We start from the raw sequence: 17294 nt of genomic DNA on the forward strand, positions 1-17294 counted from the left end.
GGTCATATTTAAAGCGTACCCACTATTACCTATTGTATTTGTATTTTTAAAACCTGCTTTTTTATATTGCTTTGTACTTATCACTTTGTAGCTTTATTTTTTTTAAATTTTATATACATTACTAATATAATTATTTAAAAGATGTTATCCTGGTGTATTTGGACGCTATCATCGCTATCCTCTTAATTATGTAAAGTATCAAACATTCCTAGTTCCATTTATTCATTTTAGTTCTGAACTCTCCCTCCACTTTGCAGACAACCCGTATATACAGAAACAAGCGGAAATTCATAAACATAGTCAGTTATCATTAAATCCTCTCAACTTTTACATGCAGCGGATGCGTATAGAAACTTTGACCAAAACTACAGTTCTACTACATATGTAATTTTGTAGCATAAGCCTCACCGATGCCCTTAATCTTCGTTATCTGTGAGGGATAACTGATATATGTGAATCCTCAATCAATTACTCATTGTCAGTCTAAAGGCCAGACGTTTTGGACATTGACTAAGACTGAGCTTTACAACGGGCGACTTACATTCGACTATATAATCTACTTTTCAATATATGTAATGAATACATAACATTCATATATTTAATTAAAACTGCTCTTTTAGTGGTAATTTTAATTAATTACAGCGAAATATAATTTCATATTCAGTCAATGAAATTGAAGAAATATAAGAAGATTAATATTTTTTATTAAGCGTAAACGTAGAAATAAGCTCTAAGACCTGCTTTCCCGATAATAATTACAGTTTGTTCGCGTCAGAGATTGTAAAAAAAGCAGGAAGGCATTTGTTTAAAAGATTTATTCTACAATTTTATGTTGTTTACTTCTGTTCTATATTATTAAAATAGTAATTGTAATATAATTGAGATTATTATTATTTAAGTACTCATGTAGGTACTGCAAGAACTTATTTTATACCTACATTTTGATTAAAAAAAAAAGACATATTTGGTGCATAGACAATCTTGCAGAATTTTAATCCACTAACAAACAAAATTACGTATAGTAATTTTGGACATTAGCAAATGTAAATCTACTTTAAATTTTTATATTCGTTCCTTCTCTATATTATTATGCATAAATTTTAAATTGTTGACACCGTGAGAATTTTTGTCAATGAATATTTTTCTGTTACAGCTAACACATTTAACGGAGTAACTTTAGCTGTGACAATTTTTTTTATTAATTATATGTATATTTAAGACTTATTGTCGTTTGTTAGGAACATCACCTAGACTAAAGTAACGTCTATTTAATCTGCTTAAGCCTATAGCTAGACCATCTGTTACTTACTATGCCACAAATCTTCAGGCTTTATCATGGCTTAAAACATAATGAGTTTACTACAGTTATACTATTTTACTATATTAGACCTTTGTTTTTTTCCTCTATATCCCACTCTCTGGTTTATTTAATTATATGGCTGATATAAAATAATAGGTAACTGTACGTGTATAGTTTGAAAATATGTTTCTAATGCAAGGTGTAAATGTATAATCACATTTAAAATGTTTATTTCTGTTACAACTTGTACCCAAGGGAGGTAATGTACAATTAACTTAATGCTATTGAAGTATGATTGCGTTCACCTTGTCACCAAAAGGTGGACAAATACCTTTTATATTTTATTAAAAGAAAAATATGAAACACTGCTACTGACGTTCGTAAATTTTTGTGGAAAAATGTCATTTTCGGAATGTTATTTTAACTATGATATGTAAGGAAGCTTCAAAAAATAAATAATTTCTAGAATGTGTATTTTTACGAAGAAAATGACAGTTTTACTAGAAGAACGATCTTGTTTGCATTCGTGGTTTGCTTTGAAAAATAATAAGTAAAACTAAGCTCCGGCATGTGAATGTCTTAACAGTAGATTCCCTCTGCCCTATTGTGTACGATTAAAAAAATCTTTTTCCTAATAATTTGTTCCTAATAAATTTATTACATTTATTCTAAATACTAAGTAATACACAACTATTTTGTTCTAGGAAACAACCAAAGACATTCGCATTCGACCATTGTTTCTACTCTCTGGAACCGACGCTGCCCAACTTTGCTTCACAGAAGACAGTTTTCGAATGTCTTGGCCGGGACATCCTTGACAATGCCTTCGAAGGATATAACGCTTGCATCTTTGCTTATGGGCAGACAGGTGAGTTTGTCACGTTTTTATAAATATGGTCCACAAGTTACATAAAGAAAGCAAAATGCTAAATAATTGTAGTTTTAAAATATAAATGGACATCAGTATAACTTCTGCTTCTTTTATAAAAAGAAAGTCATTTTATAAGATTATCACACAACTCGTAAGGTTTCAGTTACTAAATATACATTGTTATGCAATTGGTGATACCACTGTAATCGTATATTGTGACAACTTACATCGTTTCTAACTTATCTAGCTTCTATGGACTACGATGTTGCTTATATTAACTTTTTAAATAATTTATTTCCAATAACCTAAATATAATGTATTTCTACAATTTTTACGCAACTATACATACATGTAAAAAGAACTAACTAACTATACATATATGTGAAGAGAGCAATATACAACAAAGTATTTTCAGTTGCTATTTTGCGAGACATATGACAAAGACCAATTCAGTTTTTATGTAGCTAAGCGAATTTCGCTGTCAGCAACCCCAAGGGATACTATGCTATAGTAGCGGGCCAATTCAATCTAACTATATTTACCTTCCGAGCTCTTGTAGGGAAAAATGCTCTCTGCAGATGTCGATGAAATCCTATGACTAGACGATATTGCTGTTCAAAATGATTAGATCCAACGTAGTGAAAAATATAACACAAATGCTATGTATAGTATTTTTTATAAGTGTGTAATATTGATTTGAAATAAACAACTATAAGTATTTTTAGGGTCCCTAATCTCAAAAGAAAAAACGGAACCTTCACAGAATCGATTTGTTGTTAGTCTGTTAAGATGATTTATCTCAAGATTGCGTGAAGATATCTGAAAAGCTGAAATGAGTATCAAATACCCAAGTTTACTAGGCCCTTAGTGCACAGAAAAAAAATTGACTTCTAAGTCAATGCAATCAAAAGAACAACCATTTATGCATCGCTTTAGCTGCTTTTTCTTTGAAATTCGTCGCGTAATCAAAACTTGAAGGGTGGTCCCTGTGAACCTACATTTATGAAATTTGGCAGAAAGATCTTTTTGAATAAAGAAAAAAATATGGAAATTAATATTTATATTACAGAAAAAATCAGTACTTATTTTTAAATCATTTCATACAAAATGAGTGCATAGATCCGCAAACTTAAGTTTCTCAATTTTTATAAGTTGTACTTCTCGTTGATCTATAATCCTGAAATTGATACAGAGCCCTCAGTGGCCGAGTCCGACTAACACTTGACCGGTTTTTTATGGTTTCCTTCCTCGTAATACTAAGAATGACGTAAGTGATCTAAGTATGACATTTGGGTAATATTTTCGTTCGATTCATCAACGATTTTAATCGTATATTTCACTTACATACGTGTGTACTACGTAATTTGATTGTATGACTCACGGGAGCAACAACCTTGTTTGCGCAAATTTCGTTCCTATAAAACTTAGCTTGAGAAGGAGGTACCTACTTACATTCGTTTAGGTGCCAACTTTCAGACGAAAAACACGTGACGCTTATAGCGAAGGGCAACGACATAACGAACACGCTAGGCTTAATAATATACGTATTTTTGGATCAAAATTGGTTCTGTAGTTTATTTTTACAACTTAAACTTATTTTATTTCTAAATGCAAGAAATAATTTTTTACATAACTTCTACACAATTATTTTGAAGTTTGTTTATATTCGTTATGTATTTTGTTGTTTACAGTATCCTATTATAGTATCACTGTTTTCCACCGCCTAGCCTCGATTAGTTCGTCGCTTTATTAAATTACTTGAATTATACTACTTGAATACAACAAAATTTTCATGTAAAATATAATATTCAAATACATTCTGAATATTATAATAATAAAAAAGCATTCTACTTTTCTGTAAAAGAGCGCTTAAGAGTTTCACGCGCGCCTACGTTTAAAACGAGTTAACCTGAATAGATAAAGTTGCTTAAACGCGCGGCCTAAGTAAATTTCTCTTTTTTATTTCACAGCTTTCTTGTTAAGCACAGAAAATCTTATATTTTATACAGAAAATACATAGTAAATGTTGGTTGGTGAAGAGTGAAGCGCAGTATATAAACAAAACTCGTGTTAACTTGAAACCGTTTTGTGTTTTCTATAAAAACAAAACCACAGGCAGCCGTTCGGGCCTTTTTGTGTAACCGTCGGATCCCCGTCAAGTTGGTAGGGCGTTATTAAAAATTCCCTCACGTAAATAGAAAGTGTGAAGGGATGATGCGTGTAGGGCACGCGTTGAAGGGTTCACAATTGATTCGCGAAACAAAACGTTAAGGGAATTACTTGTGTATATTTTGTTGGTTCCACGAAACGTCGGTGTAAAAACTACGTACATTAGAACAGGACTTTTTCGGGTGCGTGTCATTTATTTTAATATTTGATATAAAATCCTACTAATATTATAAATGTGAAAGTTTGTGAGGATGGATATTTGTTCCACTTGCACTAAAATGGCTGAACGGATTTAGATTCAACTTTACAGTATGGCTTATATAACAATATATTCAAGAGAGCGAAGCCACATGTAGGTCGTTAGTATTTTCTAAAATAACTATCAGATGTGATCACACGAATGTTTATCAACTACTAACGAGCAGCGGCTCGATGCTATAAATGTGACGTGCTGCCTTTGACGCAGTCTTAATCATATGCTACAGTTGTCTGTTTATCAAAACTCTTTGAGAAAGTCATGCTATACCTACCTACTACGAATCGTAGCTTTGACTTTACTTTCCGCTCTTTCGCTCCTGATGCTCGTTAAACCTTCTTCGAGTTTTATGACGCTTTACCGATTTTATTTGTAGCATAATTAGAACTTTTAGAGTAGAAACTCTACTTAGTATGTATATGTTATTATACTTGCTCATTGTTTTTTAATATTTCACAGGCCTGGTAGTAAAAACCCAAATAGAGATTCGATCAAAAACAGTCAGTATCTAGGAAACAAAAATATTCTTGTAATAACCATTCTTCTATTTCTGAGTGTAAATAAAGAATAAAGTTATAAAAATAATATTATTTAAATCTAAATTAAATTTTACACAATACGAAAAGGTAAAATGTTTCTATCGCACGAAAAGCTCTACGTAAGTCGCTTACACAATTGACGTCGAAACTTATTTACAGCTTTTGTTTACTTAATTACTTCGCCCGCCGGTGTTTAAGTTCCACATTTTGCGTTATTTCAATCAAAATTTCGTTACTAAGCACCAAGTAGGTACTATATATGTATACATTAATGAGATTGATGAACATGAGGCAGAGGCAATAACAATACTTATTACACAAGCAATTAACTGCATCACGGTTAACATGATCGACAACCACTAATCCTGAATATTGACACAAAGGAGCGCAGAACATTCAAAATATTAATGTTGATTTCACATTTAAAAAAAAAGAAACGAAAATTTTAATAAGCAAAACAAGAACATAAAGACGAATAATAAAAGTAAAACCGTGCTGCAACGGAGAGATAATATCTAGGCGATGATTATATTTGTCTACAACAAATTTTACATCACTTGTTAATTTAAATAGAGTAGGTACAGAAATTTAGAGTATGTATACCTACATAGTGGTAATTTTAAATATTCGCAAGTACATGGAGAAAGTTAAGCAAAACTCGAGCGGGCGTTTACTCTATGTTTAATTTTGTAAATAATTAAGGAAACATTACAGGCGTAAAGTTCATTAACGCGAGAAGTAACACGTACGCGAGAAATTTTCAACCTGCTTTATTTATACAGTTATAAATAATTAACTTGGCAACTAGGTACCTACTTGTTTACTGTAAATATTATTACCCGTTTAGGTATATTTAGATTTTTTTATTTGTCGAGTAATTATTATGATTTATTTATAATATTTGAAATATATTATTTATATATAATACATTTATATAATAACATATTTGGATAATTTATCCGTTTTACGTACTTATTTATTTTTGTAAAGATAGATTGCTTCGTATTACGTTAAGTTATAATTTTGAGCGGAGAAATCGAAAGTGAATTTCCAACGATCCGTCTGGCCCATACATTCTTCATTCAACACTGGCTCACTCAGGCGGAATAACGAGGCTCCACGCAACAGTTAGTTTTTTTCCCTCCATCCACGGACTTAAAACGCTTCACATAAAGCGCTATGAATCAAGCTATACACGGTAAAAGGTATTTTCACATAAACAGACCCAATTTACGTCTAATATATCAAAAGAACGGTGAGCCAAAATGTAAGCTAAGGTGATATTAGGGGCTTCAAGGCTTTGTGCAAGATATTACGGCTATAGCCTGGGAATAATTTGTGAGTTACCTAGTGGGTGCCTGCTAGGTTCTAATATTGTTCACGTATAACATACTTGCGCTACTACATGTTAAATTCTTTTGTACATGTTATAGTTTATATTTAAAATTTGTTAAGTTTGTGAAATTGTATTAAAATAAGTTAACAACGTTTTTGATGAAACTTGATTATACAAAAATATTAGATTGTAGTAATAGCTAACACGTACAAAAGTAAAAGAATACTTTAGTATAACCACAATAACCGAGTTTTTACATAATTTCATATGTTCATATATTCCAAGTTTGGTAGAAATGTAAATAATTTTTACTGATTCGCTATTCACAAACGAAAGAGGCTCAATGCGAAAAATTGATCCTAACAACTCGAAACCTTTGGTGGTGGCGGAATGGAAACGAAGCGTTCTTTTATTCATATCGCTATATTCCTGCTTGATTCTATATTTTTTGCGGTTATTATATTAATATATTTGACTTATAAAAGGGCGGACGCTATCTTGTTAAATTTTACCGAAGCTTTTTGTTTGAATTTCATTTAATTACTTTCAGACAATTCAAGCTCAAATTAAAAAAGATGAATAAAAGTCAATTCGAGACCTTTTTAAATACTATGGTAATATTAATAGAATAAATTAACATATTTCTAATACTTAGATATGTATATGTATATTTCTAATACTTATGTATCTATATGCTTCGTATTAGTGTCAGTGTGGAAATTAACTGCTTCCTCGATTTGTGTATTCTAATACTGGACCGTTTGTCCAAACTTTGTTGTTGAATTCCGTCTTTCAATTAGTACATACTCCATAAATAAATATCAATCAGTACTGAATAAAATTATACTGTTTGCGTTAATTTTATAGTAAATTTTTAATACTACTTTAATATTATCATCTACCTATATTTGTCAAGCATGTAATTAAGTTTACAACGAGCTAAAATTTCTTTGCAATATATTTTCTCATTAAAGTCAACTTAATATATCAGTGACGTTAAGACTGCGGACCAAGCTCTCTAAAGTTTAATTACGAAATTCATGGTGACCTTTCGCCTTGCAAATCGTATTCATTACTAAGTTTCTAAATTAAATTGTGGATATCAGTGTATGGGAATGTACCTATATGTTTAGTTAAAATTACTATTTTCTATAACGCGGCTGTATTAGGATAAATTAAACGACATAAAGAGGAACCTCGAAAAAGGCTTATTGTGATTATGTTAATACCGTTCATCCATAATGATGATGGATTTGGATCTTTTGCTTACATATCTCTTGTTGTTAGAGAATTGCGTAGCTACGTATACGAACTACGTAGCTTATGAAGATTATTTTAAAAATAGCTTCTGTTTTTCGAATCGATTTATTCTTATTATGAAAAGGAAAAGATAGGAAGTTTATTTTTGCTATATTTAAATAAAAATAAACTATTTATTTTTCTCTCCTGAAGCCGGGTAAACGTAAAATGGTCATTTCAATAAATAATAATTAAATAATTTCTGGATGCATACATGAAAATTGACACGTGAAGATAATAGAATAAGAACAGAGAATTCTCTATCTGACTCTGAAGCAATTTAGTAATATATATAATGTCCGTTTATATCAGCTCTAAAGCGAAGCGGTTCTCCCAGCTGAGTGCATTACCGTGTTTTTGTCGTTAGCCCTTCATACATCGGAATACAGCTTCGTTGTGCTTATATTTTTTGTATTTTAGACCATTTTGCAGTACTTTTAGGGACGGGAGGGCTTTAATATGTCGTATTATATTATATGCTTATTATTTATTCTCAAATAAGGTAATTTCATAACCTACGTATGACCTATATTGTAGCAATTTCCAATATTATAAAAGTGTTTACTTACCGCCGCGTAGTAGGACCCAAGATTATTAAGTGGCTTGTTGGTATAAATTATTATATATTTTAAATATAGTAACACATATGTACATATTGTGTCTAGGTTTTGTGTTTTTATTTATATGAAAGAAACTATTACCGAAAATAAATGTACATAAATGAAAACGAAGTGTTAGATATTTTTTAATCCAGTATTGTTTATTTAAACATACATGTATTTACCTACATGAATTCAAACGGAATTACCTGCAAGGGTCTACATCTCTTGTTATAAATAATGAGATACATTATTTCACAATTTTCTGTTAAACGTTTTAGTCATTTAAAAGACAATCGTCTCTTCAGACATTTTAAGTGACAGCCTTGACAGTTTCAGTTTTCGTTATGTTCTTCTGTTTAGAAACGATATTCCACGAAAGCAATGTCGCTAATTACTCCATTATTTTTTTCTATAATGGCCTTGTATTTTCAAAAAATATGAAAAAATTGGTTTTTTTTCTTGTCATCTGTTGTTATCTTGCCTTTATACATATACTAGGGACACGCCTGCGGCTTCGCCCGCTTGAATTACATAATTATTTATTTACTAATCTGCATTACTTTCGTTTTCTAATAATAATATAATTTAAAAAATAATATCTATAGCTACAGTCAGAAGTGAGTTTCAGACAGTTCAATGAAACACTTATTTATAGATTTTTTTTTAAATCGTTATTTTTTTTATTTATTAACCGATTGAAATAAAAAATACACTATATTGTAAGGGAAGTTTACCACAATATAATAGTGAAAACTTCAATTACACCGTTTCTGAGATTATCGAACAAATGCACGGACAGAGACATACGACTAGATTGTTAAATGCCATAAAAACTTTTTTATTATATTTTTTTCTATGACAGCTCTGATCCGTTATGAATTATTTTAATTATATGTATATATTACAGAATATGCCGCACATGCCGCTTCAAATGTTAATATTTTCAATAATACTGCGTTTTAAATTTTATTATACAATTTTTTAACGTTGAAATAGTGAGTAGAAGATAAGTTAAGGTCAAGAAGGCTTATTGCAATTAATATGGTATATATTTCAAGGCTTAAAATATTGTAAATAACCAGCAGAACTATTCAGCTTGAAACTCCACTACCACAAAGTAAAAAAAAGTGTGATCGGCTTTGTTTTTCCTCGAGACGGCAAGAGACACAGATAATAAAGCGGAGTGGGAAAATAAACAAAAAAGGTCTTTGTCTTAGCGACACCAAGAATATAATGAAAGAGAACTGTGCCACTGAAAAATAGCAAAGACATGCCATATCGCTGTTATTGTGCTCATTTTGGAGATGCTGAAGTCAGGCAGGCACTTCTATCTAAAATTATAATAAAATGACGAACAAATTATTTTATGAAATAATTCTTATTTTAAGCAAATATTAGATATTAATCAGTGTAGTTTCTTATCAAACTCTTTAAGTTGTATCTGGCTCTATGCGAGAGTTGCGTGATGATGATAAGGTAACAATAAACAAAAACGCTTCACGTAAAACTAGCCAATGTACATACATATAATTATATTGTTTAAGTGTTTATTGTTAGTATCGACTATCGATCAATGCTTCAGTTTCAAGGTGAAAAACCATTTAATTGCTTGCTGTGAATAGCATGTGCGTTCATTTGCAAATTGGCATATGGAAATATAAAATTTAAAATGAATATATTTATACAACATATATATTGTAGGAGTTAAACGAGACCCGTATTTCTACTTGACGATTAATTGCCATGTGTGTTTTTTTTTTTCAATCATATTTACCGCAAATATTGAAGTTTATTTTCGATAATTGTTTGTTTCTCTTGAAAATATTCTCTTGTGCCTAATAATATAGGAACCGATTTACGAAATTCATTGGGTATTTGAACGATGATAGAAATACAATTATGTATTTTTTATGATAATATTTTTATGACAATGTTTAAGAAGAATTTATGGAAAGTCCTTTATGTCTTGGGCCAATGGTAATCAAAATAGGGAATTATTAACTAAGTAATTAGTTTATTGAGACGATATGATTTTTTCTAATTTACAGTATAGCATAGACTTGTATGGTAGAGTAGGCATTGAGAACCTACGACTGTCCATCCTCAATTTTCCAAGGTAAATTAAAACATCTCTGAGAGGTGATTAAACTTAAAACCATTGGGCCTAAAATAAATCAAACAAATTCCTTTCACGAGATGATTTAAATCAATGAATACTAACTCAATATATTTATTTTGCGAATAAAATTATAATAAAAACTATTAAGTATTTTTTCCGTATTAAATACTAATTAATATTGAATAGAACCAGGTCGAATCAACGCTAAATGAGACAAGAAAAGCTCTAATGCATCCCCAGGGCCCCTAGTAGCTTTTGTTGCGGGCTCCATCTCCCGCAATACTCGCCGCCGAGAGACCTAGAAATAATTTAATAAAACCTATATCATCTTCATATTACCTTAATAGTTTGCGAGTTTTTATAAAATAAATATTATTTTAATGTATTTGTATATTTATAATTATTATTGAATTCAATATGTGTATATAATGTAAGTGTAATAACGTGTAGCGGAGTGTTTAACACTACGTTCTCAAACTTCAAACTCCTCTGCCTACCTTGCTAGAGCAATTAATTCCCCTTTTCGTTTATGTGGGTATATGTGGACGCTTTATATTAGTCAGTTGGAGCTTTCAATCTGATAAATGCCTGTTGGCAGCTTATCTGGTATCGGCTTATGGAGGCGGACAGGCAAACCGCATTTGTTACACCAAAGCGCAGACTGCTGATTTGTCATGGTGCAACGGGTATAATATGCTTTGTACAAGAAATCCGTTCAACGACGTTTACTGCAATCAATGTTAACTTTTATATATTGTAACACTAAAATTAGTAGAACTAATCAAAAGTACATACTAGTTTTTGTTAACTTAACTCCTATTTATTACCTTCTATTTGTAGCTCCGTCCTCCATGGAGGTGACTTTAATGTAAATTGCCTACTGTACGCAGATGATGCAGTGCTCATTGCGTCATCAGAATGCGAGTTGCAGGCATTAGTCACCCCACTCTGAAAGAAGGGTATGAAAACTATGGTCTAAGCCTGAACGCAAATAAGTCAAAATTTCTGGTTTTTGAAAGAGATGAAGAAAGGACAGAATGCTAAATTAGTGTAAATGGCAAAATACTATAAATATAACAATATTTTTGACGATAAATTTTCATTTCATTTCATCTAGTATACTACTATACTGGTCAACTTAATATATAAAATTATTAGATCCAAAACTCTTGAACTTGTCTCTTCGTTAATATACTCAGATAGGTATAGGCAAGTGTGTATCGTGTGACAAACGTATATTGTTACCCAGTGACTCCTCAGCCTTGTGAACCTGTGAATGAATAGATACTTCACCTATTTTTCAGAACAAGCCTCTAAGGGCGAGGTTGAACAACCACCTCGGGGATATAGTCTTAAGAGCCGTTACGATTTTCTGACGCTAGAATGAACTCTGTCGGTAAAATTGTTTAAATGCGTACATTTCTTTTTGTACGCAAATTGATAAGTAAATATAAAACCTGTTTATTATGTGAAAATTAAATACGATTGCTTGTTAAATAATATTTACGTTTAAAAACTTCAAAATAAAGCGTAAATTTAATTTAATTTTAACAATAATAAACAATAATAAATGTTTTTGAAAAAAATAGTATTTTACTACATAGAATAATCACTATGAGATTCAATCAAAATATTCATCACACACTGTGAACTGTAACATACTGCATCGGCGTGCGATAAACAAATTAGATAAGGTAGCGATGAGTCCGGTAGCGCATTTATCATGCACGCACCACGCTACAATTATTGTGCTTCCGGAGCTTTTTTATAATTATTTTAAAAATATTTAGTTTTGTAACATATTTAAAAATATGTGTCTAATAATTTTATTTAATTGAAAAAGTATATGAATATTCCTACCAATGTGTTTCGGCACTAATCGTTTCGAAATCCAAAGAATAATACAGCCATTATAACGATTTTAACATAAGCTACATTGTTGATAATCCGACTATAAAGTTGTTTGCTTCTTGTTGTAAACTAGTTGAACATAAATATTTGTAAATCTGCACAAGGAAATAAACATTTCTTTGTCTGCAATACACATTTGTAGCTAATAACTGTCAGCTTGCATCGGGGGCGTGGTTTAATGTCGACGGACTGCGCCATTTATTGAGCCATTCCGTGTCCGTTCAACTTGGCCCGTGGACATAATGACATGACGATTGCACTGCTTATGAGTCGTTTAAATACTCATTTTTGTTTACTGTTGTACATGGAAGTGGCGATCTTCAAAGAAATTATATAATAAATGGCAAGAATGTATGGTACATTGGTACATGTTATGAATGATATGACTTCTTATTATTACTTAGTTATTTATTTTGCTGTAATGCATTATAGCATGCATTACAAGTGATTGTATGAACAGTTTATATGTTTCTTTTTATAACCGGCTGAGGTAACCTGGAAACATGGTGGTGAGACACTCCCGTTGCCCACTTTTCGCCGAATTCTCGAGGCATTGCGTGTTGAGTGGCGGTACTCAAAGCCGCGTCTTGTCTTGTTACCATTACGAGGAAAAATAATGGATATTTCATAACACCGATTGGTAATCCGAGACATCACTGAAAGTTTTTAACTAAGTATTCTTAAAGTAGATACTGAATTAAACGAGATGGTTTCTTATTTTCTCTGCGCGCTACAAAAGTTAATTTATTAAGATTATTATTACTTAAATACTTAATAACGGCATGAAGAAAACCATAATTAGCAAATGGTTTATTATTTTATTACTTATTAAAAACACATGACGTAGTCATCAAGTTTCTTACCTTTTTCCTTAGTTCATGATTACATAAACTTGTATCTATATATACAAAATCGAAAGGTCACTCACTCATCACGAAATCTCAGAAACTACATGTGTTAGGAATCTCAAATTTTGCATAGGAGTTATTTATAGGACGTAGGTGCTCGCTAAGACGGGATTTTGCAATATTCGACCTCTAAGTCTAATAAACTTCGTTACTACAAATGCTAGGAGGCCCAAATTTTGCATGGACATCACTTATAGGACGCATGTACTCATGGAGAATTTAATAATAACATAGTTAACGCAGGCGAAGCCGCGGCCGGGCCGCTAGTAATATATATAAATGTTGGCTGTAATCAATCAGTTTTTCAGCCATATATATTCAGTCCAAAAGAATTGCACCAAAATATGTGCAAACTCACGCATCTGGAATGTTGCCATGTATAATGTGGCAGATCGCTCTTATTGCTTCCGGGGACCCCAGAGCGTCGATCCTTCTACTAGATTGCTTGGCCCAATGTTGGACTCAATCCAATCACGTGCTTGTAATCTCGTTAAAGTAACTTAATGATTGAATACAACACTGCGATTTATTATTTGAACAACATTTTAATACTGTTTACCTATTAGATATTACAACCTCAGGTTGATTCTTGCTTTTAATATTAAAATTATTTATAAAGTTTAATTTGTCATTTGCAATTTAAATAAAATACATGTATCTAATCTATCTAATGAGAAGCCAAACGTCGCGCTGCTGGAGCACTGCGTGCGAGTGTGTAAAATGCGACAGCTTATGGGTTCGATTCCCACGCGAGAAAATACACTTAAGCTAAAAATCTAATTAATTTCATAATGTTTAAATTTTATTTAGTCCATCTGTAGTTTATATTTTTTATACTGCGAATTGAAAATATGCTAATACGATGACTCTTTGGAGACTAATGTTATTAGAATTTACGTAAAATTGGTGAGAAGTTTAAGGTCAAACTGTTAATTTTATTTACAAAACTTTATTAGTAGTTGATATACTTACTTACACACTTTGTGTATAAAGAGGCTCAAAAAGTGTCCCACGTACATACGGTGTTGTGTAATTTGTAAGCATAAAATGATGTGATATTTTATTTTACAGAAACTATATACTTTTTTCTATATACATACCGATATAGGTGCATATTGTAGGTATATTCTTCCGTCACTGAGTGACTGACGGACAACACGCAGACAAAACTTGATGTTTGATGATGAACTTGATGAAATTCTGCATGAGGGATGCACCTACGTCTATCCGGTTTATTGCAGTAAGAGGATTTCTCGAAATTTGTACGGAAACAAAAAACAGAGATTACAATATATGACAGAAGATATTGCAAACTATATTTTGCAATTTTATAAACATCAGTAGATAGAAAGACATACACAATGAGAAATATTATTTTGAAATGTAGTCTACATTTGTAACTAAAATTGGAAAGTATCTTGCATTTGAATACTTCACATGAATGTTGGAAGTTGAAGTGGAAAAGTTATCGTGTTCTTTCTATGACGACCTAATAAATTTTCATATTCAGAATCTTTCTACAGAATGCTTGTTTTATAACATTGTATTTGAATATTTTAATGCAAATAATGATTCTTTATGCAAATAATGATAATAGTAATAAATGTATATTTGATTTTTTTTATTATTTGAATTTTTGCAATTACTTTCTAAATATTATATTTGGGATTGTTTATTTTAAAACGAGGCCAGGTTCAAATACTACTTAGTGTTTTATTAACATAGAGGGGAAATGTAATTTAACTATGTCAATAGAATAACTTTTATTAGTTTTCTGGTGAGTACATAAATATTTACTGTTTACAAATGTATAATAAAATATCAATGAAAGAAAATAATATAAAATGGTGGAATACAAAGACTATTTAAAAAAATATTTTGTGTAATGTTCGTAACTGAAGGGAATATTTAATTTCATGCCCGAGACTATCCTCGCCCGTGGTTAAATAGTTGTTATTTGAAATAAGTTGAATAATTCAAATTTTGTTCCTTAAATACATTTATATTTTTAATATTCAATTGAATATGTTTAGTATTTTATCACTTATGACCGAGCTGATCGTTTCCCCATACCGACACGCCTCGTGAATGTTACGTTACGCACGTATAAATTTGTCAATTGTCATCAAACGTGTTGTACGCGATGGGGTTTACTGACCAAAGAGTTATTTTTGTGAATAATACTGTGTTCAGATTAAAATACTTTCGGTAGCTCCATTATAACTCCATTATAACATTGACAAAATTATTATAATTCTATTCATTATAATATACATGAACAAATTATATTAAATAATTTTAATTAAATTAATGTTATAGGAATATAAACTGATAAGATTATAATTGATATAACCTTGTAAATAGCATATTATTTGCTTTCATATTTAATAGGAATAAATAATTAACTTAAAGCTCTTATAGTAGGTCGAGGAATACCTTTAGTTTTTTAAATTAGAAATCCGAATGTGAAGGGCTTACAAGCTCGTCGTTTTATGCATATTACCATCACGACAAAGTAAGGCGTTAGATTCCGTCAATCAAGATCAAGTTAGATTCGGTCAGCTACTCTACGTACTCTGCTATATGGAATAAAAATAAAAACACATTTTTTATTTAAAAATAAATAGTTTTATGTAACAATTGTAATATTAATTGCTAAAAATACGAACGATTAAACTCGCATCGTTACCTTGTAACGTAACATATTGCAATGAAATGCGATGTGCACTCTATAGTGCTTCAATTTCTAAAGAATATAAGTATTTTTAAGTAAAGCACCTATCGCGAAACGAGAACAAAGCGAGTTGAAAGCAGGTGCCGCGTCCGGGTGACCTAAAATGCAGGTGCCAGCTTATGTCACTTGTGAAGAGTGGTTCAAGGCAGCGATGAAGGCAGTAGCGACTATTTAATTATATCGAAATGTTGACGATACATTTTAATTTTTACATATTATTGTTGGTCAATTGAAAACAATGGTTTTTGTGAAGTAAATAAAAAATAAAATAACTACTATTTTTAATTAGACTTAATATTTAGTTATTAAAGTTTAAAATGAATTAAATATCTGTATCAGTATATTTATATCATATGAATCATCATCGCTTTCTCTTCTGAATTAAGAATCTATATTTATTCATTTGTTTTTTTCCTTAATTGTCAATTATCAAGACTTTAGTTTTGAACAAAAATGAATTTTAAAGTTTATTGCAATAATACTCTTTTAGCTTCAATATTCTTATTCTTTCGATTTTAAATTTTTTATTATGGCGTATGTTTTAAATTGTTTTTTAAAAATTGCATTATACTTATTAGATTATGACAGAATGCAAGTAGTAGGTAGAGTCTTGGTTTTTCCAATGTGTCGTTATTTTTTTAATAAAATAGGTCTTATCTATCTTATAATAATTGTTATCTATTTTAAAATTGTGGAGTCTCCGACATTATATGGATTAGGTAGAGTACATACTGTTGTACATTATTTAACACACCATTTTCCGTCGCTTTTCTCAGAAGACCCAAGGGAGAAAACGAGCGCCTATCACATGTTTTAACATAAATGATAACAAAATATATTTTTACTTAGATAAAAATAAATAATATACACGATTATTGTTTACATTTTGTTATTGTGAAATGTCCTTGTGCTTGCTTTACGGTCATCTGTATTCACGCTGTGCAAACATTCGCATAATGCAATTTGTCATTTCCATGTGAATTAATACTTAGTCATATGCGAATGACAAGCGCTATTGGCTATAACATGTGTTTGGCCACCCGTGACATGTTATCGCCTAATATTAAAATATGACAACTAAATTCTTTGATTTTTAATTTATAATTTAATTATTTGTAAAATTAATATTTTTTTTGTTACAAAAAAGACTACATATAACTTAATAAGTAGTGATTGCTCTTAACTGATAATAATATTCACATTTCATATCTGTGTTGACTTGGCTGGCTGCCAACAATTCGATTTTTGTG

At 30.8% G+C, this 17294-nt stretch overlaps 1 protein-coding gene across 8 annotated transcripts in view; it reads left to right on the plus strand.

The window, feature by feature from the left end:
* Nucleotides 1–17294, plus strand: part of Khc-73 (Kinesin heavy chain 73) — an 85018-nt gene that overhangs the window by 27972 nt on the left and 39752 nt on the right. For all 8 annotated transcript variants that reach the window (XM_085190701.1, XM_085190703.1, XM_085190706.1 and 5 more), the window contains exon 3: nucleotides 2005–2168. In XM_085190701.1, the coding sequence (XP_085046827.1) occupies nucleotides 2005–2168 (164 nt within the window). The remainder of the gene's footprint in view (nucleotides 1–2004; nucleotides 2169–17294) is intronic.

This window comes from Heliconius melpomene, chromosome 10 (assembly GCF_056956725.1).
Source record: "Heliconius melpomene rosina isolate 202511_hmr_F chromosome 10, ASM5695672v1, whole genome shotgun sequence".
Taxonomy (NCBI): domain Eukaryota; kingdom Metazoa; phylum Arthropoda; class Insecta; order Lepidoptera; family Nymphalidae; genus Heliconius; species Heliconius melpomene.